At 36.8% G+C, this 26,628-nt stretch overlaps 1 protein-coding gene across 1 annotated transcript in view; it reads left to right on the top strand.

Moving 5' to 3' along the window:
• Positions 1–26,628, top strand: part of cntnap2a (contactin associated protein 2a) — a 285,382-nt gene that overhangs the window by 117,651 nt on the left and 141,103 nt on the right. The window contains exons 5-10 of the mRNA XM_007547884.2: positions 2,478–2,530; positions 3,142–3,292; positions 4,867–5,051; positions 10,484–10,627; positions 12,258–12,519; positions 19,273–19,422. Coding sequence (XP_007547946.1) covers positions 2,478–2,530; positions 3,142–3,292; positions 4,867–5,051; positions 10,484–10,627; positions 12,258–12,519; positions 19,273–19,422 — 945 coding nt within the window. The remainder of the gene's footprint in view (positions 1–2,477; positions 2,531–3,141; positions 3,293–4,866; positions 5,052–10,483; positions 10,628–12,257; positions 12,520–19,272; positions 19,423–26,628) is intronic.

The raw sequence follows: 26,628 nt of genomic DNA, 5'->3' as shown, positions 1-26,628 counted from the left end.
TACCAGTTCTCAAATACACAAGAGTGATTGACAGCGCTAGCACCTTTCTCCTGGCTCTGATTGGTTGTTTTTGACAAGAAGTGGCGCATTTTCTTGGATGACAATAGTAGTACTGGGAGAAAGTGAAGGAGCTCAATATGCTAAGATTATCTGTCACTGTTATGTCAAAGTGACAGTTTTAGCAAATATAGTTATTTTTATAAAGGTTGCGTACTACAGCTTTAATGTACAAATTAGAAACAAAAAATGAAGAACTTTAAACGTTTGTTTGTTTGTTTTTTTAATAAAACAACATCCTTGTTTTGAACATCTCATTGAATCCATCTACCCTAATTGGAAAAGCATATGACACAATTGCAAACTTATGAAATTGTAGTTGGGGCAGGTTGTCCACTCCACCTACAATTTTAGGTCAGGTCAAACAAGAAGAAAATTACTCATCCAAACTGTCCCAATGTAACTTTAGAGGAGCATCAGAGGTCCACAGACCTTATTTTGCTGGAGACATTCACAGATTAATGTATTTCATCAATAGATGGACAATTAAAAAAAATATAAAAATCAATTTCAACTGTTTTAATTTCAAGTTTGTCATATTGCAGTGACCTTTTTTTTCAGACTCTAATTTGTTGCACAGATGGCAAGGCTTGTTTCCATGGAGACATTTTAACCTCCTAATAACTTGGTGCAGTACTTGACTGACCGTAGTGGGACCCATGTGGCACTACGGTCACATGGGTGACTGTACAGTAATACAGTAGTGTATTACTGTATTATTCAGTAATACACTACTGAATAATATGTGTTTAATGAGCTGGATGGCACCTAAAAGCCTTACTAAAAAAAGAAGTATGTTTGTGGTCAAATCTACACCTAGGTGGGTAGTCAATGTAAAATAATTGCTTAATAATAGATAGTTTAACTGTTGATTGGTCTTTCTCGCACTACATTTCTATGTATTTTCTCTACAAGATGTATTCAGAAAGCTATTTGTGGGTGCTAAAGAATTCTCCAGTTGTCCATTTCAAAATTGTCCATCTAATTTTGAAACTTAGAAAGAGTTACACAACTGTTCCTAAAATTGCTAAATAGCCAGTGTGTTTAGACCACTGGCTATTTCCCTTGGCGTCCTCTGGGGTAGGATGTTAATCCTTTTCATCGCTTATTCTATCAGTTAAAAACGATGCCTTCACTGATTTATAATGTGCAACATCACTTGTTGATTTCAAAACATTTGTCGGCTCAGATGTTCTTAATGGTGATGATAATAAAGTTCAAAAACAAAAGGAATAAACCACCTTAAATTCTTGATTTACTTGGAAAAAAGGACACTAAAATAGACAAACATTGTTTCCATTGGCTTGATTTAATGTCTTTCAATGCTCCTGGATTTATATTTAAAGTAATATTCTTTAAGAATCGAGTGCAGAAAGAAAACAGGTAGAGGAAGCAAAGCAGTTTCAAAACTGGGGAAAACTGGAGAAAATTGACGATGATCATTAATCCACCCCCAACCCAAGATTGCAACAAGGCAGAAGATGGAACTGTATGCAGAATCTGACATTGATTATTATAATAGGTTTGCTAAATATCATTATGTTTCATAAATGTGACAACCTGAACAGATACTTTAGAATGAGAAATATTGCATCTTAATTATGGATGTTTGTGGTCAGATTTTTCATTCTGTTCTCTCTGCCTTTGTTACCTAAAATCCACACGCAGACACACCAATGTTGCGTGTGGACCCCTTGAACTACTGGAGTGATGTTAGAAAGCTTGAGGACATGTCTCAGCCACTTCACCTTATTTTTCTCTGAAAACCTGAAAAATCTCATTCTGTTTGTTGTATCCTTTTTGTGCCTAGGCTCTGGTTTAGCAGCACTTGCGAGAGTCAAAACGTAAACTATTTACTTTCTTGTAGGGCAACGTATAGTGTCAGACTGACGATATGTACAAGCAGAGAATATTCAGCTGATATGGACATTAATTATTGTAATTTTTACATCTATGTATTTCTAGCATGCGTTATGTTCAGAAAAACTAGGTACATGGAACGATGTTCTCAGGTGATCTGCGCTTCGTCCCCCTTATTACATTGTTATGTCATGTTTCTACAGAAGCCTGTACAGATCAAATCAAATATCAACTGTAGAATAGGCTTTCTCACTTCTTTATGATAATCACAACTTTTCCTACACACTTTTATTTAGAAGAGAATGAAAGGGTGTTAGTTAGTTGGTTGTAGGCTTTGTATTTTTTGTTTCTTATTACCCTCACTCAATTTTCAAAACTAGTCATTAATTGGGTGTTGAGACATTACATTTCAACAGGCTTTTATATGTGTATTTGTGTATTAAAGGGATGCTGTTAATTGGATTGACTTGCATATGACGGGTGGTCATCATGAACATTTTTTTTAAATTAAAATCTGCAGTTCTTAACATTTGTCATGTATTTTTCTTGGTCTCTTTTAGGGGCAGATGTTATCAACTTTGATGGGCAGGGAGTAATCTCATATCGTTTTAAGGTACACAATCTACAAATTCATTATTTCATTCTTCAAAACTTACTGTTGCAAAAAAATACAGTTGGTTTTAAGTTACCATATTTTTCGGACTGTAGGCCGCTACTTTTTCCCCACGCTTTGAACCATGGGATTTATAGCCCGGTGCGGCTTTTCTGTGGATTTTTCTTCAACGACCAGGGGGCTCTTTAGCAGGAAGGGACTCATTGGAAGTCAAAATTTGAAATCAAAGAAGAAAGTGCTGATTTTCATTTAGAACAAGCACATGTATGCTAGCAGCAGGCACAACGGAGAAATGTTTTCAAACTCATACGCCCTCATCATGGAAACCACACAAAGAAGTTTATATGATGGAGTTTTTAAATTGAGGGCGGGAGCAGCGGAGATACCAGCAGTTTATAGCCCAGTGCGGCTACGGTACGTTTCCAGTTTATTATTATTATTTATTTATTTTTTTTACTTTGTGGGTGCGGCTTATAGTGTGGTGCGCTCTATGGTTCGGAAAATATGATTAGTTTAAAAAAAAGATTCATGGTGGTCTGTCTAAATGTAAATTATTTCCATTTTTGTATGAGCAACACTGTATGGATTTGGTGTTTTAAAATTTTTTACAGGTGAAGAAAATGAAGATTATAAAAGATGTGATCGCCCTGAGATTTAAAACATCAGAGAGCGAAGGTGTAATTCTCCATGGGGAGGGGCAGCAGGGTGACTACATCACTCTGGAGCTCCGCAAAGCCAAGTTACTACTGCAGATAAACCTGGGTAAGTAATAAATCTGTGTAATGTGCAGGGAAATGAAGCAAAGAGGTTATCTTCTCGCTGACTGTCCAGAAGAGTATTTTTGAAAATATGCAACTGCTTCAAGTTTTTACAGTCAGGTGGCTGTTGAATTCCTTTATTCAAAGTTAATATATTTGTAAGGTCATTACTTTCCTTACATATCACTTAATTAATATGGATTTTTTTACTGATGGAAAAAATACACAAAATCAAGTTTAAATTTTGTTAGCAAAAATTAGAAAATATTTCTTGATTCTTTTGATAAATTCTCCACAATAATGAGGTAAATTTACACTGAAACATTTTGCACCCTATTGTAAAACTGTTTAGACTTTTTTCCCAGTTCTAGACTATGGAGATAAATTTTGTTTACATATGCACTTGATATTGAGTGATATTTAATATTTGTGTTTTTCAAAACATGACCTTCAAGTATACATTTTAACTGATTTTAGATTTGTCTCAAAGGACCATCATGTGAGAATATAAATAATAGAAGCAAAAAAAACATTTCTAGTAATATGAGTTATATTTATAAAACAGGATTGTACTATTGGGGAAAAAAAACTAGAATGACAGTCAACATTTTAAACTGGTGTCATCATCTTACTTTAGTGGCTATTGTGGTCAGCATGGCTCGTGCTACGAGAACAGCAGCCTCTGTGCATATAATGTAGAGAATGTAGATACTAATCTTAACTCTGAGATTTCTGAAATGAAATATATTTAATGAAAGACAGCGGTTGAAAACTCAAAAGAATAAAACGTAGCTGCATCTTCATACTCCACTCAGCCTTCTGTTGTCTGTCAAAAGTCTGATTGTCTCTCACACCAAAAAATAATAGCAAAATTGTACATCTAACTATGTCCAACATAGTAGAGCTTCCTTTTAAATAGCTTATCGCATCTCTTTATTTGAAAAATGTAGTTCGTACTGATCAGAATAGCTAATTTTTGCTCTTTCTAACTCAATAAGCCACTAAGCCTGTCACTGTAAGCAATAAATCAGCTAAACACATAACAAGTAAAAACGAGCTCAATAATTTTCATTTACAAGGTTGTTTTACTTTTCACTCTCTTTCTACCAAAAACTGGATGACATCAGTCTGGTGGACTAGTCTCAATTAGCCCCATTTTGAAAGGCAATTTTTGTAAACAGATTTCAGTATCCATTTAATTTGTTATTTCAAGTCTTTTGTTTATTCCTCTTGGATATTTAAATTGTCTTCCAGTTCCAGTGTTAAAGGTTCATTAGAAATTAAAGATTTTTGGTTTTTGACGAGGTGTATTTGTATTTCTATGCCATTACTATTTTATGAGGTGAAAATGATTTCAAAATAACAATATTTTTGTTTATCTTAACTTCTGGGGCAATTTGTCTTCCAGCAAACTTTATCATGACAGACCAACAATCCTCATAAAAAATTGTTGTCTACGTCACCCAGCTTAGTATTGTGCATCCATTAAAAAAATAAAATAAAATAAAAAGTTTAGTATTTTTCTACTAGGATAGCTAATGATGACATTTTGTAACTCACTTTAGATGTGCTTTACAGGCAGTAACCAGTATGGCTCTATCCTGGGTCACACTTCTGTGACCACTGGCAGCCTCCTGGACGACAATCACTGGCACTCGGTGGTGATCGAACGCTACCGTCGCAATGTCAACTTCACCTTAGACGGACACACTCAGCACTTCAGGACTAATGGGGAATTTGATCATCTCGACTTAGACTATGAGGTGAGCACTTTATATGCAACACAGGGCACACATGTAGAAAACGGCACCAACAATTAATGCACTCTGTTTAAATTTAGACGTGTGTATACAAGCTCTTGATGCTTGCATGGAAGCATCTAGAAAACTCAACAAGTGAGGGAAATATTAGATTCTACCTCGGTTTCTTTCAAAAATCTGCCAGCTTGGGATGTTTTAAGAATGACCATCCTTTGGCATGGTCAAATTTTTCAACAAAAGTTCTTTGACAGTCATGTTTGAGTTAAAGCATGAGAAAAAAATCGCAGGCATTGAAAAAAGTAAAACATCAGACATATCTGTGTCAGCTTTACATGCAATAAGTTGCGTTATGCAACATACGCCAAGTAGCTGATACCATTTAAGCTCCAAAAACTATTCCACTGTTCCCAGCTGTGCACAGTATTGTTGGGGTCAGCATTGTTGCTGCACAGGAAGAAGATCTATGATTTAAACTAAGCTCTGCAGGCTTCTTTTGTGTTGCATTGTACCCTTCTTGGTAGACTTTTTTCTGATGTTCCAACTTCTTCCTTAGTCCCAATCCATGTTAGGTTAATTGGTGATTCCACATGGATCGTGAGTGTGAGTTTATCCTTGTTCTCCCTCTGTGATGAACTGGTGACCTGTACCCCTTGTGACAGCAGTGATAGGCTCTCCAACCCCCCAGCACTTCCTCCTCCCTGGACCCTGAACATAATAAAGTGGGTATAGAAAATGAATGAATATATGTGGTTTTATGAGTTTCTCCCTCACATCCGACACCATGAGCCCTCCCATAAAAAAAGACTATTTTGTATTCATGTTACAAGGAATGGACGTGAGCAGTATGCTTAAACTGGATCCCCATTTCTTCACTAGTATTTGTAGTGCTACGTAACGCATACAGTGCCTTGCGAAAGTATTCATATCTTGAAACCACAAACTTGATTATATCTTATTGTAAAAAAAAAAAAGAAAAAAAAAAAACATTGTAGAGAAGTTAAAAGCAAGTTTGGGGCATAAATCAATAATTTAAGCTTTGAACACCTCACGCAGCACTGCTCAATACATCATCTGAAGATGGACAGAGTATATGGTACAACTGCAAACCTATCAAAACATTACTATGCACATAATCTGACAAGGCATTCAAGAAGACCCGTCGTTAAGAGGAGATGCTACAGAGATCACCAAATCTGGTTAGTTGCAAAAAGTGGCAAAAATAAAGTCATTGTTGAAAGTGGAAAGCGTGAGTTTGCAGTTTGTAAGCTACACACCAAATATGTGGTAAAATGTGCTTTTGTCAAATGAAATCTAAATCGAACCTTCTGTCTACATGCAAAACGATACGCGTGGCTGGAATTCAACACTGCACACCAACCTGAGAAAACTCTTTCCGCCATGAAGAGTGGCAAATGCAGCATGCTGCGAAGATGCTATTCCTCAGCTCAGATAGTGGAGTTAGTAAGAGTTCATTTGAAGATCCAAGAGTAGTTCTGGACGGAAACTTGTTAAAGGCTAGGAATCACTTAAGATGTAGGAACAGGTTCAATTTCCAGCAGGACTAAAATTCTCAGCATCCAGTCGGAGTCAAAATGGAAATGTTTAGATCAAAGCATGTTCATGTGTTAGAACGACTCAGTCAAAGTCAAGACATAAATGAAACTTATAATCTTTGACTGTACTTAAAAATTGATTTTCACACCTGGCTCTTCACCTAATCTGACTGAGCTTCAGGTAAAAAAAAAAAAAAAAAAAGAGAGAGATGGAGAGAAATCTTCACACTCTGGATGTAGAAAGTTGGTAGAGACGTATCCAAAAACACTTGAGGCTGTAATTACAGCCAAAGGTGGTTCTGCATTACATTGAGTCACAAGGCTCGAACACCAAAGTCCACCACACAGGGCTGCACAATATTAAGTAGACATAGGGTATGCATCAATGAGATTAAGTTATGATGAGGATATGACTTGTAATGAGACAAGGAATAGTGAACTAAATAGTGATAATATCTTTTCATTTTGGATGTTTTGTAAATACAGACACCAGATAATGAACTATCTATGCAGAATCTGTAAAGAAATGTATTTATTATTTCCATCTCAACACATAGTTTTAGTGCATTTGATTGCATTTGCTGTTTTGCCATTGAAATAATCCAGTTTAAGTTTCCTAATGATTTTAACATATTAAGTGTGCTTGTCAAACAATTTCTGCTGCATTTCAACGTTACAGGAATAGAGTCAGAATTCATGATAACTTTATAATTTCTTATTATTGATTGCATTCCAAGCAGGGTTTTTCTTTTCCAATATTGATTTTGCACATAGTCACATAATGATATATTTGTGTTATTTTGTGCACCTCCATCACCGCAATTTTTGTTTTTTAATGAAATAAGACTTCAATAAAATACATCCAGGTTTACATTTGTAAAACATTGAAGGGACTGTGTAATTCCAACTTTGGTACTGGTAGTGTGTTTCAGGTTTCTTAACTGTGGAAACGCTGGTTTACATGCATGCCGCTTTATCAGTTCTCAGTTTAAAATGACCAAATTGTTATTATTAACAACTTTCAGATAAAATCCACACTTTCCCAATGCATCAAAGTACAAACAAAGTTTTCCAACAATAACTAATAACTAATATTTGTATATTTTGTTTTATTCTGTTTCATGATGTTGCATTAGATTCTTTTCAACATTACTGTGCCATCGCTTAACTGATTTGCAACAGGACTTTTAACCTCTCACCACTGGTGCTCAGTAAAGTACGCTGATGCTGGCCAGGAAATTAAATATTGGCTTCTGCATGTGCTCTGGTGCTAATCCATGAAACTCATAATTACAGTTACCCAGTAACGGATGCGATTCATTCAACTAATACTACTGAAAACAGGAAATTGATAGTAGAATGATAGTAGAATGCATATGGCAGTGGGCATCATGAGTACAGGGAGACTGTGTGTGGCACAGTAACTGTGTTTGTATGTTTGTCTGTTAGTTCTGTGTTTGGTTTGTGTGCTACTGCGTGCCCTTTCCGTGAATATTGCTTATATGGCTAATCTAATCCAGTGTTAAGTAGGATGCTGAGAAATGGAGCAGAACAAAGCACAGTCCAATTAGAACTGAAGCTGTTGAATTAAAGAATCTTCAGGGAAATCTATACAACCGGGTGTACTGTACCAGGAGGTTCAGAGAACACGTGTGCCTGTGTGTGTTTTTGAGAGTGATGTGTCTGTGGTGTATCTTGAATCCATCCACATTAATTCTCTTCACAGACTGCAAAATTGTGACCAGCTTTTAGTCAAAGTGTACCTGTGTAGTTCACACTCTCCTGTGTGCGTGTGTGTGTGGATTTTTCTGCTTCTCTTTGGCTTCCAGCTTGTAGACTAAATATCCGGGTGCATCAAAGTCCACCCTTGGTAGTAATTACAGAGCTTGCTGGAGCATAGCCACAGCGCAAACAACAACAGGCACACACACTGACAGACAGACACATTGACTGGCAGTCACATACCCTCCTCTATTATCTTAGCGTCCTTTAGGGCCCCGAACTGTGTCTGAAAGAAGAAGAAAAAAGAACAGAACACATGTACAACTGTACAAAAATGTGAAACACACTTTACATTTTCATCAGCGCTGCTGTGTCCTTCAGCACTTCGCACTCCAAGCTTGTTTGTAACTGTCCGTGTCTTAACCTTTGCGTGCTACACATCACATTTGTCCCCCCACTAACCAGTGTGTTATTTCCCACACTGCTAGCATGGTCGCATTAAACAAGATCTTTTCTGTAGTGTGTGAAAAGGGTTTGGATTAAGTCAATAAAATGTAGATTTTGCTCAGATTAGTGTTGTAACTCCTCAACTCAAACTGAATTCAGTAAAAGTGGACATGATATTATTACTTTGTGTGTACAGTTTGTAAACTGGAAGATACCTTAACTCTTCCACGCAGTCATGAGACGGCGTCTCCTTTGTGTGGTTTCGGGAAATGACAGGCTGACGGGACACCCCCATCCTTTCCACGTAGTCCGACAGTGACATTTTCCTCGCTGCTGTCTGAAGAATTGCACCGCTCTCGGTCAAAAATAACCAATCATAGCACTGGGAGGAGGTGGAGGAGCTTGTTTTTTTGTTTGTTTTTTTTTTGTTTTTTTTTTCACAGATTAGCATTCTCATATTATACTGTCACATCATGACAGTTTTCACAAATGTGTAAAAAAGAAAAACATGTTTTTATATAAGATACATACTGCAGATTTGAGACACTCTGGTATTGTATCTAGTGTTGAGGCGAGTGAAGGATGTCCATGTTGCTGATTCCTTCTGACTGCACTCACTATAAGCTATCGTGTTGCACAGAGTGCTGCGTCAGACTAAAGTTATAACCTTGGATAGCATGCTAAGTTGTTCACAAGGCTCTAAACAGAAAGCCTTCTCTTGCATTGATTAATGCTGCTGATAAAAATATTGATGTGGTTTTTTTCCACCACAGAAAAAAACTGGACCTGGAGGTTGAAGACTCAGAAACTTCGAGATTATTGATTTCCCAAAACAAATATAGTACCTGTTTTGGTAGCATTCATGTGTGATGGCTAGGAGAACAGAAAATAAAATCCTTTTTAACAAACTAGTAAGAGATCTATGGTTCCCTTTACACAAAGATACAAATTTAAAAATGTGGCAAATTCCTGGTCCTGGAGACATTAGGACAGCTTTAATCCTGAATGAAAGTAGTGGGGTTTTTTATTTTTTATAATGTATAACATGAATAGGTAAAAAAATAAAAGGACAAAGGGCAACTATAAATACTCAAACAGTATTGGGAGTACTTCACCAAGAGTAAGATTCTTGTTAGAGTTTCTCTGTGTGAAATTCTTTGCAGACATTTCTAGAGGTCATCAAAAGATTTCCTCCCTGCCTACACTCTCCCAGTCTTTGATTGCTGACCCACATCATCATTATAGACGTCTAAGTAGTCACTCTGCTTTTAGTCTAGTCCTCAGCACATAAAATGCTTTTCAGTAAAAAAAAAGATCAATTCATTGACATGGTCTGTCTGATACAGTCCACCCCCTCGCGGTTGTTTTGTTCATATATTTAGGGCAGGTCTTTTGACAAAAAGAAATATAATACAATGAAGAATCATCAGAACATCTATTTTGCAGATTTGACAGTACATAACCCTGTTATTTAATCCATGAAGTTATATGTATTCTTTTTTCTTTCTGTCATTTTTTATTCTATTGTGTTGTTGAACTTTGAAGCAGAATTATGCCGTCATCAAATTAATCATCTTATTCCGTAGCACTATGCCCATTTGCCCGAAGAAAATACTGAACGGCTTAATTTAAAAACCAAAAATAGCTAAATTACTATGAAATATTTTACGGTGTGTTTTTCCTCTTTCTTCTCTGCCCCTTGTCTCCTTCTAGTTAAGTTTTGGGGGGATGCCATACAGTGGGAAGCCTGTGGGAGGGGGGAGAAAAAACTTCAAAGGCTGCATGGAGAGCATCAACTACAACGGAGACAACATTACAGACCTGGCCCGCCGAAAGAAACTAGACACTTCCAGCTTTGTAAGTGAATTCCTGTTTGCATGCGCACATGTAGATGCGATAAACTTTGAAAATATGGACAATTGAAATTGCACTCGTACAGAAAGCCAATACCTAGCATGCTTGAAACTTCAAACCAACTGAACCATATTTTTTAAGTGCTTAACTTAAAAGACTTGTAAATATCGAGGCACAAAAGACTTTTTCTTTTTCTGCTCTTAACGTAGCAGTACAAAGGAAATATTTCACAATGCTGATTGTGGAACATTTTTTTTGATAAACTTAGTCGTTCAGCTGCTAAAAGGAAATCAACATTGTTCTTGTCTTTGTCAAATGAACTAAGCTCTAAGTGAAAATTAAGAATAAAATGTTGGCACTTCCTGATGTTGTCTCAAAATTAATTTGTGCTTCACCTGATGAACTAATTAGGTCATTAATAAAGTAAAATAATTTTAGTTTTGTAACAATTAACTCAGTTTTGGAGTCTGTGCAAAGCTGGTTACTCGCATTGAGGATGTGCTAATTGGCACACTTTGGTAAATGTGAGGCCAAGTAAACTAAAAAATGACCAAAATTCAACAAACTTTCCATCCTCTTTCCAAGGAAAAGAAAAAGTGATTGTTCCTTGTGGTTCACTCTAGACATAATATTCAAACACTGTACAGATTCAGGGTACTCACAGCAACATATCTAGATATAAATAGCTCTTCAAATTTTAGCTCTTATAAAGAGCACATCTATTTCCACTGAATACTTAGTCAGATACTCATATTTTTACTGACTGTGCTGTATCGCCTGGAGAAAGGAATCCAGCTGTGCTTGGTGTGCTTGGCCTAAGGCCCTGTTATACTTCTGGTGAACTGCTATTAGTCAATAAAAGTTGCTTTCTGTGCATCTATTTATTCATCTGTGGAGCTTTACAATCCAACTGTACATTGCTATACAGGCTATTTTTCATATGATTTACAATCATGTACTATTTTACCTTGAATAGTTAATTCTTTTTGAGTAATTTGTCCTGATTTCTCTTCTATATATGATTTTAGACAACAGATACTATCTCTACGCCTAAGCTCTCTTCAGTGACAGTCTTAAATCCATATAGTGTATTTCTCCCCGTTTTTCTGCATTTTCACACATCTAATACAATTTCTTCTATGACCTGGTTGAATAAATGAATGACCTTAACCACAGCCACACCTCTAGCTATCCCTGATTCACCCAGTCATTTCTTTCCAGTCAAACTGATTGGTTCTCAACTTTTAGAAAACCAAACATAGAAATGCAATCAAGTAAGGTAACACAGTATTGTATGTTTGGCGAAGATTTGATTACGAACACAAGGTTGGAAGTGCTCATGTGAAATTAGTGCCCAAATTCCAGAGAGGTGTTGTCTTTTTTTTGTTGTTGTTTTGTTTTTGAGGGTTTTTTTTCCCCCAGCAAACAGAATTCACACATAATCCTGCTTTAATCCGATATGAAAGACAGTATGAGCCAAAGGCAGAGGATTTAGTGAAGTGTGCACATTCGTTCAATTTAGCAACTGTTGGGGACGTCGGAGGTAGAGAGAATGTATTAAAAGCAAATCACAATGTGCTGCTTTTATGTTGTCTCTTGTTTCTTGTCTTTATTCTTCAATCTGTCCTAGCAGCGTAATCTGTCTTTCACCTGCGTGGAGACACACACCTTCCCAGTCTTTTTCAACGCAACAAGTTTCCTGCAGCTACCTGGTCGAGCCAACCACAACACGGTGTCTGTGGGCTTCCAGTTTCGTACGTGGAACCCTGATGCCCTTCTGCTCTTCAGTAATCTCGATGATGGCACTCTAGAAATCTCCCTTGAAGAAGGCAAAATTCTAGTTCATATCAACGTTGCGACAGAAGCCAAAAATTACCGGGTGGACTTACTATCAGGTGGGTTACTTAAGTGTTCATTTTTGTCTCTGTGCAGCAGTCCCGTTTTGTAACACTTAAGTGTTGCTAATATTTACTCATCGGTATATTCACAGAATCAGATCAAGTCTTAAAACCTATTAATTAAAATACATTTCTCCGAAATTACAATTCAATTTGATTTATGCAGTTGAAAAACCCCCCCATCCAATTAACCAATAATCATTGGTACATCATGATGCATGTCGATGTAATGTATATTAATCACAAATTGAATAATTTTACCAGGACAAAGCTTGAAATAATAACCATTTGGCTGTTGAATGTTTATTACCATCCAGTGACATTTTATAAGTATTATTATTAAGAGCCAACACACTTTGTTTTTACCACATTCAAACATTGTGGAGTGTTTGTGAAAGTGTTAACACAATACATTATTTTCATAGTAAAATAAATGGTTTATCCATTCTGCTGCCATATTTAAATAGTAAAGTGTACAGCTGGATTTTTTTTTAAACTGAAAAAGGAGAAATGTGTTATTTGTTTTGTTTTGGTTTTTTTTGTTTTTTTCAAAAAAATGTGTCCAGTAAACCTCTTTTATTGCGTTTACTCTTTTCTATGCCCTGTTACACGCTTTCCTTTTGAAGTCTTGTATTTCCCTTTCATTCTTTCTTTTCTCTATCTTTTGCTTTCCTGAGACACATTCTTATTTATTCTGTCCACTGCTGCTGTAATAGACCATTATGCCCAGGGGTTGGGATTATTACAAATTAGCCTTTAGGCTAATTGAGTTTGAGCCTGCGATTACATCAGTATTACTAGAATTCATGAACACAAACATTCCAGATGCAAACACACGCTTCTTCTTTGACTGTGTCACTAGTGTCTGTTAAAAACAAACCCACCAGGCTTCTGGCTTCAATGACACAGTAGGAGCTCAGATGACTTATAATAGTCTTTCTCACTTGCAAGTAAACTCGCTAGATATGTTCTCATAAAACAAAGCAAAAAATAAAAAATAAAAAAATAAAAGCATGTCGGTAAAGAACATGTTAGCACATTAGGGCACCCCAATAATTATATTCCATCTGACAGTAGTTTTTCTCTGTGGATTTTTTTTTTTAATTTAGTGTAAAATTATACACAATACTCACTTCTTTTCATTGAAATAAAAGTTGTGGTTAAAGTGCTTTCATAAAATAGTCAACATTGTAAACCAGCTTTATACAAATGCTGCCATGCATGTTTCTTAATCAATAAAGGTCACCCTCTATAAGCAAAAATATTATGGTAAATGCAATTTTATGCAAGTTGAAGTAAATGCTTTGAGAGAGAGTGTCACTAATACAGTCTATGATGATGTCATTGTGATCTGAAAAGGTTTAGTCATATTAAGTTTCTTGGTATGTAACCCTAGCACCTATTTTTTTCAAATTTACACTAGATATGCTAGTTACATACATCATTTGTGGCATATTGCTTTTCTATGGTTACCACAATATATATTTCTCCCTTTCATTCTGTAAAAAGTGTTTAGATCTTAATTATATCCATATTTTCTGCCAATCAGACCTTTTATTACCAGGTTTTTTTCTTTTTTTGTCATCCCACAGTTTGTGTTTTAAAAGAATGAAATACATCTTTATTGTAAAGTTAGAGGATGCCTTATACATTGGGCTTTCTCATCCAAAATCTAACTATTTTTCTATGTTAAAACTGTGCATGTATGTTTCCTTTTCCTACATGCTTGCCTTCACAACCATCATGCTAGCTTGAAATTCTGGACTTCTATGAGTCACGCATGAGATGAACTGCATCGTCCGAAGACGAAGCATGCAACATTACAATAATGAAAATGCCTAGGGCACAGATTATGGGAGGAACAACTCTATAGCTACCCCAAATTACAATACTAAGTTGTTTTTTCGCTTGCTTTGTTTTGGGTGTATGTCTGTATCACTGTATTATTATGCTAATTTCTGGAGTGCGTAGGCAAAGCTTAACATGACATATTCAGAGGCTTTATGAGGTTGGCTGTGAAGTTGTGCAAGGCTCTTCAAATTATCTCAGAAGCCTCCATAAATTGACACTATACAGAATTCATATTAAGCATGTATACTGGATCAAAATCTAATAATCCATAACGAGAGAAAAAAATTAGAGGAAAACTGCCATAGCAATTCAGCAGAAATCTGAAAGAGGAACAGAAAAGTGCAGCCAAACTTCAAAGGGCTTTCATGGTTTTGATAGAAATTAGATTTTCCCCAGTGTTTTATGTGTTTATTACTTTATTTATTTATTTAAATGCTGAGAGCAATCACTAAAATCACATCTCTTAACATTGTTTTGATATTTACAAGACTATTAATCTTTATGTCCATCACAAATTTCCATATCATTGGATAAAACCTTTAATCCACAATTTTCTGTCTTAACCAAGGGAGATAAAATTTGAAATAAGTTAATAGTTCTTTATTAGAAGACATGATGATACCCATCATAGCAGAAGAGAGGGTTACAATCTGCATTCTTTTAATGGATAGCTAATGGATATAAGCTAGACTGGCCATTGCCTTCCTGTGCAATTCCACTTAAAAAAAAAAATGCTTCTATTAGTCTTGACTTCTCCCCTTGACTCAGATAGCCTCAGGTCAATTTTTGACCCGTCCACTAAGCATACAGAAAGAGAAATTATGAATGATGACGTCGCTTATCTGCACTTATATTAGAATTGTAGTCTGCCTTTAGTTTTTGCAATGGCAGCGCAGGAAATGAACAAAGCCATTCAGTCCGTGTTGGCCACGCTTCCAAATATTGAATTAACAGCCATCTCGTTCAGCGTGGCACTTCTCTCTTCACTTCATAGCGTCGAAATGCCAAATTATAAACGTCACGGGCAAATGTTAGCAATTGGGCAAAATTGCTAACAAACTCAGTCCACGCCTCCAGGAAGCAATCATTTCTCAATAGCCGAGAGCCCAGATTCTCTGTACAAAAGTTTGTACAAGGGACTGGTTTTTAGCAGTGTGCACGTAACCCAACGTGTTAGATAATCTAGTGTTGTTTGGCGTTCCAATGGGTATCTCAGTTACTTTGAATTTTTTATTGTTTAGCACATAATAGTTTGCTGTGCAGTATGGCTTGCTAATGTTGTGGAAAACCAATAAAGTGAAATAGGAAAAGTTTGCAAATTCCCATTTGGACACTTGCACTTAGCTACAAACTTAGAGACAGTTAATTAATTCTTTAGTTTTTTCTTTCTCCTGCAAAAACCTCCGTTTGTAGAACAGAAGATATCATCACATTGCAGACATGAGAAATTTCAACAGGTAGAGTTACTTATAAGTTTTAAATTAATTGTGTATACTTTAATTCAGTTTCTTTATTTAGAGTGTATGTTGGTTTAGCTTTGTTTTATTTTGCATGTACATCACTTGGTCATGTTCTGGGTTTTTTAAAGTGCTGTATTGATTTTTTGATTGATTGACAGACAACCATCTTTTTTTTGTGAGAAGCAGCAGGAATGTCCAGTAGAGTTATTTCATGCCGGTCCAGTGAACAGCACGTAACTTGAATCTAAATGTTAGCCATGTCCAAATCCTACGTAATGCTACAGTGCTTTCAGTAATGCAGACCTGTGGTTTGGTAGACACCCTCCAATATTTGTGAAGACTCTGTGACAAGTGAACGTTCTGTATTGAATGATCTCAGATGGGCATTTGGAGAAAGTACGCTTTAGAGTTTCTGTGAAATCGGGATGTAAACATTTAAAACCACACAAAGATACTTATTTTTATGTTAGTTTTTCATTCTATAGATCACACAGCATTGAAGAGATGCTCTGTGAACAAAGTACAGATTTTGAGCAATGTTTTATTGATTTAACCAGTTATCATTTAATAGATGGATTAGGTAATAAATTTATCCACTGATAATTAAAAGAAAAAAGTTAAATATTTGATGTTATTATTCATTCTGGACTTACTCCGAGGGTGAGACACATATTTTACATTCTGTATTTTCCATCTCCCTCTCTCTGGGTTTTCAGTCCATTCTTAGTATTCCTCAGCTTCACCCTCTGTTCCACCAACATGTGTCTCAGAGCTCTTGGCTCATTCCTGATATCATTCCCAGTCTGTCTGTCCATCTGTAAACTTTGTTCAGCGTCTCCATACTCTTATTCAGCACATGTTGCAGTCAGAGGGGGCAAAAACACCACCAGCAGAGTAATCCTCATTATTCGACATTCTTTTCAGAACAAAGGTTGGGAAACAAATTGTCTGTTTTCTGTAAACATATTGAAATTGCCACTGGCCGTTGGTGTCGTCACATTTCGTTCTGTGGCACAATGGCATGATGTGACATGGTTCATGTCACTGCTTTCTGGTGCTGATCACATCTGATTAAACCTTTTTAGAGTGTTTCTTTCAAAGTAGATTAAAATAATCAACTGTTTCTGGTTCTAAATGAAAATCAGCCATTCTGTTCTTTAGCAGCTGTGTATCTTTAGTCCTGATCTGATCAGCAGAACAAGACTAACATCAGGGAGTGTGTTGCACTCAGGACTGCAAGCACAACCCTAAAATAAGCTTAAAGAACATCTTACAACCACAGCGTCTCACATGGAGGCATTGAAACTGACAGGAGCACAAACCCGTAGGTAAAAAGAGATGCAACGGATCCATTTCACCTGTCTGCACAGCGGTTGGCAGATCGCACTTTCAGTCATACTGTGAAGGACTGACTCCTGCTGTCCCATCAGAAACAACAAGCAATATTTTCTCAAAATGTTATGTTTATCAGGGTTTGTGCCGTTTTTCACTTTTCAGGGATTGCTACTTTTAGCTGTAGCATGCAAAGTGGTATTTAATTTAAGGTAACTATGGTGATTCTGAAAATGAAGCCCTGTGGTTGCATGTTTTAAAAAATGCTGGTTAAATCAATGCAGCCAGTGGAGTTCAAGACTTTTCAGAATAACCAAAGGAGAGCGTGTAATACGTAGACGCCTCTACAATCCCAAACGTGAGTGACAGGTGTAAGGCACATTTCAAAATGTGAAATTTGAAGTTCATATTGGCTTTCATGAGTTTACTGCTTTAAATCAGAAAGTACTGTACCACGGCTACAACCGATAAGATCCATATTTAAAGCTAATGCAGGTGAACCGATGAGAGGACAGTGCGTTTTATGGTGCCTATTTTCCATTGCATTAAAGCCGTTATAAAAGGAGATGTGATGGAACTCAATGCTAGCAGGAGATTGAATCAAAACCAATACATAGGCAGTCAGAATGTTATCAAGTCGCTTTCTATCAGAACCTATTCATGTGCGTGTTATCAGTTGCACAAAGCAGAGCTATTTTATTGTCTGCAATTATTATTGGGATCATAACCTTCAGAAATCACCCAAAAAATATCATTATCACAGTCTTTTCAGAGCAGTAAGAAACACTGTTGCCTGTATTCTTCTGTTTTTTTGAATATACAACCTGCAGTGGCCTGAGCATGCCCACTGTGATCACACTCGCAGCAGGCGGGCATTTTGGCTCTTAATTTCTTTGGATACCGTCTGACCACATACATATCTACACATATACTGACACACTTGGACCCCCTGCTGAGGAGGGTTGATTAGTGTGGACTCCCTGCTGCTATGAAAGCGAGGGTCGTCAAGTGCATTCTGGGAAGAAATAAACAAGGGAAATGTGTGTCTGGGAAGCGCTGACGACTCATGCATATCCTGCCAAGCACAAAGTAAAAGAGCTACCAAAAGGCAGCAGATGCTCTTACACATATGGTTCAAATTTATTGACATAGGCAGCATGTCAAGCCATGTGTATTGATTGGCAGGAGGACCTCGCTACTGAGGGTGATTTGCAGATGACCGTACCTTGAACTTTTTGCTGCAGTGTCCTCAATATTGATATATTACAGTCAGACGAGCACTCAGCTGAATACAATTGAAAAACTAAAATTGTACCGTACTCAAGGGACAGAGGAGATGGGTACAAAGATACTTGGGGAAGAAAAAAAAAAAGGAAAAAGTTAAATGCAGAAGAAAGAAAGACAAAGGTGCAAAGATGCAGGCGAGGATGGAAGAATGGATCGGTCGTAGTGTCACTGAAGGTGATACATAGAAGAGAGGGTGAGGAGAGTGAGTGGGCTTCTCTTTCAGCTCCACTAGTAATACCCCTTGCTAAAACATCACTCATATTTAATGGACAGCTACAAGGGAGAGGAGGAAAAAGGAGAACACATACCTTGTATTCATCCAGCACACACATGCACACCACTCTGATGTACACAGAGAACGACACACGTTAAAGACAAAGAGGCCCCGAGACTGGAAGGTGCCTGAGGAAGAATATGGGATTGAAAAGGAGGAAGAGGACCTGAGGGGAAAACGTGTGCAACTGTATCTGTGGTACAGATACAGGCCATCGTGCTGTTAGGTTCACGATGGCCAGACAAACAAAAATGCCTTCAACGAGAAGAAAAATGAATGTTGTACAAAGTAGATGTTGAGAAAGATACAAACATGACTGAAAGATTTTTTTTTTCTTACTTTGACTATCCATGCGCTAAATCCGTAATGATCCATCAAGTTTTAGTGTGACGGCAATCCTGACACATATTTTGCAGTAACTAGTTATTTGAAATGACATTACTTTCTTTCTGAAATATTTATCAGCCCATCTCCCCAAGAAAAAAAAAAAATATAACTCTTGTGTTTTCTAAAGACATATTTGTCACGTCTTCTCGAACTCACCAGGCTCGAGCCTCAACGACGGCCAGTGGCACGCCGTACGCCTGGTCGCCAAAGAGAACTTTGCGATGTTGACAGTGGACGGTGAAGAAGTGTCTGCCGTGCGTTCCACCTCGCCTCTCAGCATCACCACAGGAGGAACCTATCACCTGGGAGGTAAGGGTGACCCAAACACCATCACAGCAGGGTTGACGTGCACAGTGCACTGTTTTCTTCCAGGCCACATTCACTGCCACATTACCCCACAGCAGCTGACAGGAATACACCCAAGAATAAGACGTTGGAAAAGTAAGGACTGAAATCTCACTTTTAACTCCTTTCTTTTTTTTTTAGTTTTTCATAAACAGTAGTTTCAAAGCATGTTTTATTTTAAGCAAGTATTTTTAATTGTAAATTGAAGATTAAATTTGATCAAAATAAACAAAATGAGCAAACGATATAAAAAAAACAACCCATAAACATTTATGTAAATATTTGTGTATTGCTCTTTTTTTCTAATGCCTCTTCAAAAGATCCAGTTCCTTGCAGAAGTATTCATTCCTATTTAATTTTGCTTACATTTAGCCACATTGCATATTTTATTATTTTGTGTGATAACCAAAATATTGCATTTTCTAAGTAGGGAAAAGATGTGTTTTTGCTTTGATCTGGCAGCATGTTCTACAATTTGGTGTGTCGCAAACTGAAAATGGGACCTTTAAAGAATTTATTTCTTCTTGCTCCTCTTCCATAAAGGCTACATTTTTGGAGGAGACAAATAGGTGTTTCATCAACACACTGTTCATCTGAGCTTTGGACCTTTCCAGCTCCTCCAAAGTTTCCAAGAAGCTATTTGCTGCTTCCATGACTGATGCACTGCTTGCCCAGTCTGTCAATTTAAGTGGGCAACCAGGTTTTGATTAATCTTTTTTTCAGGTTAATCAGGCTTGAACATTGCTCTGTGAGATATTGAAAGCTAGAAATCTTGTTTTATGGGCGAGTCTTACTTTAATTGTCTCTAAATCTTTCCCGTCTGTTGTGTTCCTTTGCCCTTTCAAGTGTTTTTTGTTCACTAATGTTCCTTCTAATTCATTTTTATGTACTATTTTTGTGTTGATTATTCACATCAAAGCCCACAAAGGAGAAGTTTGTAGTTTGAATGTGACTGTATGGGGCGGCAGGTGAATAATTTTTAAAGGCACTCCGTTTCTTATATTGTAAAATCCCCACAGTCTAAGACAGGTCTGCCACGAACTGCAGTACTTAAATTTAGTCTTTTCATTTTCAGCTTTGTTGACATTTTGCTACTAGTGGATATCCTCTACAGTGAAAACAGCTCAGAAACTACAAAATCACCACAGATTAATCCAGAGCTAGAATGGGCAGCATCTTTAATCTGTATGAACGAGAAGCATGCCAGGTTAATGACGCCAGACACCGTTATCTGTCTGCCAAACGATGTGTGTGCTAGGAGGCTCTGTATGAAATTACAGTAACTGAGAGAGAAAGTGTGGCTCTGATTGCCCCATCATGCCTTAGTCTCTTCTCCCTGGCACAGTTCCATCTCCTCAATCAAGAAAAACCTTTTCCTCAGACTAGTCAATAAGCATCAGGGCACTTTACACAAACACACACATCAAGATTCTTTTACATTGTCTGATTAAATTTTTTGCTGAAGTTTGGTGAATGCATCAAATGCATATTGACAGTGTTTTTTTTTTAGATCTTTTTTTTCAATGTGCAGCTTTCTGTGTGTGAATGTATCTCCAGTTTTAGCTTTTCCACTTCCTTTTTTTCATTCATTTTAATCAAGGGTTCATTCGATGGCTTTCATTTAAACCCTTAAAAGTTCTTCATTATTATACTTCAATCTAGTTTCTCTTTTTACTCCATGTCTGTCTTCTCTTTTCTTTCCGCTCCCATTTTCTTCTCATCTCCAGTCTCTATTTTGATTGAATTGGTGATTGATTGATTTTAGTAAGCAGAGCTGTGAATCAATGGAGGCTGAGAGGAGAGGATCTCTGCAATGTCTTAACTCCTTGAAGAGGGTATACCAGAAAGATGGATAAAAGAAGACTGTAGCTGCAAAGACAAATGTAGAAATGGCAAAGGAGGGGATCTATGCACAAGTAGCGACCTGAAGAGATTAAAACATTTCTATAGAGAAAACAAGTTAACAAATTAGACCAAATGAAGAAGAGAGGATAAGCAAAATCATCATTATATATACAGTGTAAAAGTGATGTGTACATCTTAACTTGGACACAGTGAAAACAACTAAAGTGTGACAACATTTTATGAAATCAATATGTAATATATTTCAGAAAAACATCCATTCATACATGTAATGCATCACTACAATTCAGAGAAAAATAAATATTTGTTTTTGGGCTTTTCCCCACTGGCAGAGGTAATACGAAGGCGGAAATAGCAGCAGCTGGGACTGGGGCTTTACTTGTTAATTTTACATGACATAATGAATGCTGAAGAGCTGGGAGCCCGGTGGTAAACACAAGTCTGAATGCTGCAGGGGATACAAAACTGTTGACTATTACTACAAAGCAATTCTTAGGACACCAATTTTCAGACATGGAAGGGAATTTGTGGAAGACACTTGTGGAAATGCCGAATCCAACAAAACAAAAACAAACATTCATCGCTTTCCAAACCCATTCACACCAAACATCACTTTTTGTATATTTTGTTGATGTTTTAAATCTGAATTTAAAATGGATTTTAACAGTGCCAAACAATTTAATTGCAAATCAAACTAAAAACAGAACTGCTACAGTCATACCCTATGGCTTTTTGTCCAGATGTGGCCTCCCTCTTCTTGAATGATGTCCGTGGTGTTATCACCACGTTAGTGCATTTATCCCACCTAAGAATCTCAGATAATATTCAGCACTGCATCTCGTTTACTGAACTAGAGTCATCTAGAATTACTCAGGAAAGGTACAGAAGTGAAATGGGTAAATTTAGTACAGCAGATGAAGGCCATATGCTATAAATTAATTTAATATTTTAGAATGCAGAAGGGACATGGTTCTACTTTTTAACATTTGCTTATACTTTCCTGAAAACAATGAATAATGTTTCTGTGTTTTATCGTTTGGCAAAACTAGTTTGCTAGTGAAGTTATCAGTTTACGGTTTGACTCCATTTGAGCAAGTGGGACACATTGATTTGTGTGTAAACTTAACCAGTGCCACGTGGATCAAACAGGGTGATACACAAACTCTATTGCTGCCGTTCTTCTGAGCTTGCTCTTCATTTTTTAAACATTTCTCTAAGGTAGAGGTGTCAAACTCCAGTCTTCAAGGGCCAGTGTCCTGCAGCTTTTAGGTGAACACACCTGAATCATATAAATAAGTCATTAGCAAAATGCCAGTGCACAAGAAGGTAATTCAGTTCTATATTTTAGGTGTTAGATGTGGTCAAAAAGTATACTGTACAAGTATATATAATTATTATGTACTTGTACAGTATACATTTTGTACTGATCAGTACTCTTGGACAATCCCAGTTCCCTTACAGCAACTTCACAAATAATAGCAATTTAAAGCACTGTCTGCGTAGGCTAATGTGCACATTTTATTTTTTTATTTTTTTGCCTTTTAACTTGTCTGAACAGAATGTGTGGGTGTTTGACCAAAAGCCATGAAAGTCCGCAGCACACAGTTGAACATGTATTTAGACCTCAGATGGAAAATCTGGAGCATTTATTTAAAACGCTCCAAACCATCAGAGGGCAATTTTCATCCTAGAACAGAGGCAACAGAATAATATATCGAGTGTACAAAAGATAGTTTAGCCTTTAGCTTGCCCTCAATTATTCTTTCCGATCACTCAACTTGATGAGTCAAACAGGCCAGGCAAATTAAGCTGTCCTAAAGCTCTCAAACAGTCTTTCATCAGCACTTCCTGGAAGGGAGACATTACATTCACTGTGCCACAATTAGCAGAGACCCCTTTGTGTCATGAAGAGACTATGTTCTTTTCTATACATGACAAGACCAGAGATAATTGCTCTCAGTAATTTATGTAGGTTCAGTCATCCATGTAGCCATCTGCTTCAAATCACAAGGATTTAAGGCGTTCATTTGCTTTCAGTGGAACCTCTTATGTCGAGAGAAAAACCCAGCAGGAGGAACTACAGTCACCTTTTGAGTCCTTTTAAAACTGTCTGTGCTTATTGTCCAACCACAGTGCTAAATCACAGCCTGATTAGTGTTGGCTCAAAACCGTTTGCACCTGGTCCCGTTCTATTTATATTTATGCGAGGTTTCCTGGATTTTGGAATCAATTAAATATTTGCTGCAACTAAAGCCTTTTAGTTGCAGCATAAAAGGCTTCATGTTTGAACCCCTTCATTCAAAAAATGAAGGGGTTTGTGAAGAACAAACCCCTTCAATTTTGTTGCAGCTTGTTTTATTTTAATGGGGTCACTGTATTTAATTCCTGTGAGTCTAAAATATCTGTCACCTGCACTGCCCCAGGTACAAAGAAATTGTATATATATGAACAAAACAAAACAAAACAAAAAACTTAATGATGTTGCAGTACACTCCATCCAGTTTTATTGGAAAGCCTTCTGGGATAAAAGCTGTTCACAGATAATTCAGGGATGGTCAGTGGCCTGCAGTGACAGTTGGCTGTTAACTACGTACACAAAGTTTTATTTGTCTTATTTGCACTATGTCATGATCAAGTTTATTTGCATTGCATCTTCCAGCAACAAAGTAATTCAAAGTGCTTTACATGATAAAAACACAAACGACAAGAAAGCACATTACTCTGCAATGGGAAAATAAAGAAAAGTAACAAAAAGCTGTAATCCAGACTACAACTAATGATAATGTTCCAGTTATTATTAGTCAAAGACTATTCTAAGCAAGTGTGGTTCAGACCTGAATTCAAAGAAAGTTAGAACCGAGTGGTCTTTGGTACCCAGGTCTTCTGGTTCAAGTGACATGGAGAAGCAGCATTCAGGTTGCTTCTTCTAACCTGGAACAAACTTCCAGAAAAATTCAAAAAAGTCAAAAACACTTAGTTTCTTTAAATCAAGACTAAAAACCCACTTGCTTAGGAACACCTCTGAAAACAAATACAATAATATATCTGGTGTATATTTGATGCTTGCTTCATATCTGGTTACTGTTATGCATTGGTCATGTAAATCACTTTGAACTACTTTGTTGCTGAAATGTGCTTGTTCTTTTTTTTATTAATGGTTTGACAACTGTTGCCTTTAAAGCCTGGGGGGAAACATCTGATAGAAGGGATAAGTTCACCACATGTACCGCTTTGCTGACTCATGTGCTGTTTGACTATAGAATAACATCTCAGACGTACTTAAACTATAGTGAGATGTTTTTTTTAAACAGTTATTTATTAGTCTTAAATAATGTATGTAAATGTATTTACTAATGCAGATGTATTTATTTGATACAAGGAGTGCATTTTACGTGCACATCTTTGACTGTTGAATTTATTTACAATTGCATTAAAATAGATTGGGCTTTTTTTGTGAACTGACTTCAAATAAGTAGAGACTGTAAGCTGAAAATATCCCAGTTAATATAAACTTAGGCATGTAATGTGGAAATAAACTAAATTTGGCATATCTGGGCATGCCTCCAACCATTGGATGATTTTGGTATAATCCTTTATACATGTTAAGTATGTATCATTAAGCATTAGTGGTAGAGATAAAACATGCTGGCCCTGTGGTGGTTTGAGGCAAATTTGTGACAATATTCTATAAAGGGTTTGACTAATGGCAACAAAATGACATGAATCAAAATGAGATGCTGGTGATTGCAATTTTGAGATGACTTGTTCTGCTTTTGATATACTACTTCAGTGATTGAAATGAAATGGTTGGTTTTTATCAATGTTTTAGGCACAACGTGAAATTAGCATCTTGACCACAAAACCTGGAGTCCAACAGCAGATGATATTTATAAGACACTATTACATTTTTTTATGGCTCATTATGTTTTTGTGGTTTATTATTGCCCCATTAGGCCTCGTGAAAACATTCAGTTAAACTAGCTAGCTCAGTTCACATCACATTGAGTGCATTGGGTGAGACTGTTTGTACTCCAGTCTCACCCTTAGCATTCATACACTGCTGGATTACTGCAACAAATTGTATAAAACCTCATTTCAGTGTCAAGAAAACCATAGTATTACCTCACTCTTAGCATTTGTTTTTATAACTATAGTTATAGAACTATAGTAAAATGATATGAAGCCTATAACTTGTACCTCATACTTTTTTCTCCTTTTCTTAGAGCTCTTTTCTTTGATCACATGGCAAATACATTTTATAATTAAACAGCCGCCTATAAAACTCTTAAATTCTTTCTGTCACGCAGCCACTAGCTGATGTGAATATGGAGGTGTTTACCCCTTCCCATCAATATTTATATGTAAGAGACCTAGCTGTTGCTGGGTATTTGCTAGTGAGGAGATCCTTTGCAGAGCAGTGTGCACTAAAGCAGCCAAACTGCCAAGAGAATTAGCATTTGGGATGATAGCAGCCTGGACTGAGCAAAATAAAGTGATGGCCTTGGTGTGAGGCGAGTGTGGCCAGTCTTGTTTCATATTGTCTGATGAACAATTATAGAACTGGAGTTATCTGGATCCATATTATTATGTGAAAGTAGAGGCAATCTCATGGGAATTTTTGAATCACCCCGGAAGACGTATTTCAAGAATCTGCAAAGAGCATCTGCTTTCTAGCTGATTTTAAATGCCTATTTGCTGTTAAACCAAGTGTGAAGGAGTGTTCGTAAAACAAAAGTTATTTGAGCAAATCTGACATTCTTCCTGTCATGTTGCTCTTATTACTGTAGTTTTTTTTATTATTTGTTTTGATATAGCTTTCTACATTCACTTGTGGTGTTTTGGCTGAACACATTTATTATAAAAAAAAAAGTCAAATGAGACATGCACGGTGACGAGCTTAATCATGGTATAGAAAGCAGGAATTTGGTGACGGCAATGACTATTGTACTACTTGTGTCTGCCTGCGTTCTTCACGGTGTTGTTTTTTTCCCCATTAAATGTTCATCTGATAGATAAAACCTAAATTGCCCGTGCTCATTCAGAACTTATCTGATACAGATGGTGAGAGATTTATATTCCACAGCTTAGAAAAGGCCTGAAACAGGGAATTTTACTTGACCTTTACAGTGTGATGTAATGAATTTAGTAGGCTTCAGTGCACCTGGGAGATAAGTAATCTCATCCTGGAAAGCATTTTTTAAACACTTGGGACATATTTGAAGGACTGTATTGTGTTAGGTAATCCAGAAGCTACATTTAAAGGAATAGAGGGCGTGGAAATGTGTTTTCACTGTTAAGATAGTTTTG

This window comes from Poecilia formosa, unplaced genomic scaffold (genome assembly GCF_000485575.1).
Source record: "Poecilia formosa unplaced genomic scaffold, Poecilia_formosa-5.1.2 Scaffold22, whole genome shotgun sequence".
Taxonomy (NCBI): Eukaryota; Metazoa; Chordata; class Actinopteri; order Cyprinodontiformes; family Poeciliidae; genus Poecilia; species Poecilia formosa.
This window is presented reverse-complemented; position numbering and strand designations above follow the sequence as displayed.